The sequence below is a fragment of the Otolemur garnettii genome, unplaced genomic scaffold (genome assembly GCF_000181295.1).
Source record: "Otolemur garnettii isolate 467f Iridium unplaced genomic scaffold, OtoGar3 scaffold00013, whole genome shotgun sequence".
NCBI lineage: Eukaryota > Metazoa > Chordata > Mammalia > Primates > Galagidae > Otolemur > Otolemur garnettii.
Window position 1 is genome coordinate 28,104,143 of NW_003852408.1, and position 2,158 is coordinate 28,106,300.

A 2,158-nucleotide genomic window follows, 5' to 3' on the forward strand; every position below is an offset into this window, starting at 1 on the left:
GACCTGTAGAAGACTGAAACTGGACCCACACCTTTCACCATTAACTAAGATAGACTCTCACTGGATTAAAAATTTAAACTTAAGACATCAAACTATAAAAACACTAGAAGAAAGTGCAGGGAAAACTCTTGAAGAAATCGACCTGGGCGAGTATTTTTATGAGGAGGACCCTCCCTAGGCAATTGAAGCAACACCAAAAATACACTACTGGGACCTGATCAAACTAAAAAGCTTCTCACAGCCAAGAACACAGTAAGTAAAGCAAACAGACTGCCCTCAGAATTGGAGAAGATATTTCCAGGTTATGTCTCCAACAAAGGTTTAATAACCAGAATCCACAGAGAACTCAAACATATTAGCAAGAAAAGAACAAGTGATCCCATCTCTGGGTGGGCAAGGGACTTGAAGAGAAACTTCTCTGAAGAAGACAGGTACATGGCCTACAGACACATGAAAAAATGCTCATCATCCTTAATCGTCAGATAAATGCAAATCAAACTACTTTGAGATATCATCTAACTCCAGTAAGATTAGCCCACATCCCAAAATCCCAAAATCAGAGATGTTGGTGTGGATGTGGAGAAAAGGGAACACTTCCCCACTGCTGGTGGGAATGCAAACTAATACATTCCTTTTGGAAAGATGTTTGGAGAACCCTTAAGGATCTAAAAATAGACCTGCCATTCGATCCTACAATTCCTCTACTAGGTATATATCCAGAAGACCAAAAATCACATTTCAACAAAGATATTTGTACCAGAGTGTTTATTGTAGCCCAATTCTTAATTGCTAAGGTCATGGAAGAAGCCCAAGTGCCCATTGACCCACGAATGGATCAACAAATTGTGGTATATGTATACCACGGAGTATTATGCAGCCTTAAAGAAAGATGGAGACTTTACCTCTTTCATGTTTACATGGATGGAGTTGGAACATATTCTTCTTAGCAAAGTATTTCAAGAATGGAAGAAAAAGTATGCAATGTACTCAGCCCTACTATGAAACCAATTTATAGCTTTCATATGAAAGCTATAACTCATTTATAGCCCAAGAATATGGGGAAAGGGAGGGGAAGGGAGGGGGGAGGATGGGTGGTGGGAGGGTTATTGGTGGGCCCACACCTACGGTGCATCTTACAAGGGTATATGTTAAAGTATAGAATATAAATGTCGTAACACAAGAACTAAGAAAATGCCGTGAAGGCTATGTTAACCAGTTTGAGGAAAATATTTCAAATTGTATATAAAACCAGCACATTGTACACCACAATTACATTAATGTACACAGCTATGATTTAATTACAAAAAAAAAAAGAAAAAATGATCAAAAAACAAAAAGAACAACAATGATAGTAACATTTCAGGGACAAGAAGGGAAGAGCTACAAGTGAAGAAATAATAGTGAAGTCTGAAGAGATGTATGTTACCATTGTTTTAACAGTGCTTATGATCTCTAAAGAATAAAAGAATAGATGAAATCAGGTTTAGCATAAACACAAACAAAATAATACAGATACAGCCTTTATTAGTTGTAGTCAACAGTGAGCATTTGTGGTTATAATCAGTTAAGTAATTCTAGGTAAATGATTCTTTTCAACTTACCTCACAGCTCCTGAGACGACAGGCCCATACAGGTGTGTTACAAGAAAGGGGCTGAAGAGGAGCTAGAAAAGGTTCTTCAGGCATTCTGGGATGGGGGAGGAATATATTTAAACATATACCATAGTTCTATACAGACACAAAAGGCATTCAACTGTTTTATTCTCTTAGTGTCAAAGATAGTATATTAAAGTCATCAATAAGAAATTTTAACAATAACTACATATTGATCTGATGGGTATATTATTGTTTGGTTTTTTTGTTTGTTTGTTTGTTTGTTTTTGAGACAGAGCCTCAAGCTGTCCCCCTGGGTAGAGTGCCGTGGCTATTTTTTGGTTGCAGCCATCACTGTTGTTTGGCAGGCCCAGGCTGGATTTGAAACTGCTACCTTAGGTATATGTGGCTGGCGCCTTAGCCATTTGAGCCACAGGCGCCGAGCCCATTTTAAAAATCATTACTAATAGCCAGGCGTTGTGGCGGGCGCCTGTGGTCCCAGCTACTTGGGAGACGGAGGCAGGAGACTCACTTGAGCCCAGGAGTTGGAGGTTGCTGTGAGCTGT

At 39.1% G+C, this 2,158-nt stretch overlaps 1 protein-coding gene across 3 annotated transcripts in view; it reads right to left on the bottom strand.

Annotated features, from left to right (window-relative positions):
- Positions 1–2,158, bottom strand: part of CARF (calcium responsive transcription factor) — a 63,222-nt gene that overhangs the window by 29,837 nt on the left and 31,227 nt on the right. For all 3 annotated transcript variants that reach the window (XM_003785026.2, XM_023510441.1, XM_023510442.1), the window contains exon 7: positions 1,602–1,686. In XM_003785026.2, coding sequence (XP_003785074.1) covers positions 1,602–1,686 — 85 coding nt within the window. The remainder of the gene's footprint in view (positions 1–1,601; positions 1,687–2,158) is intronic.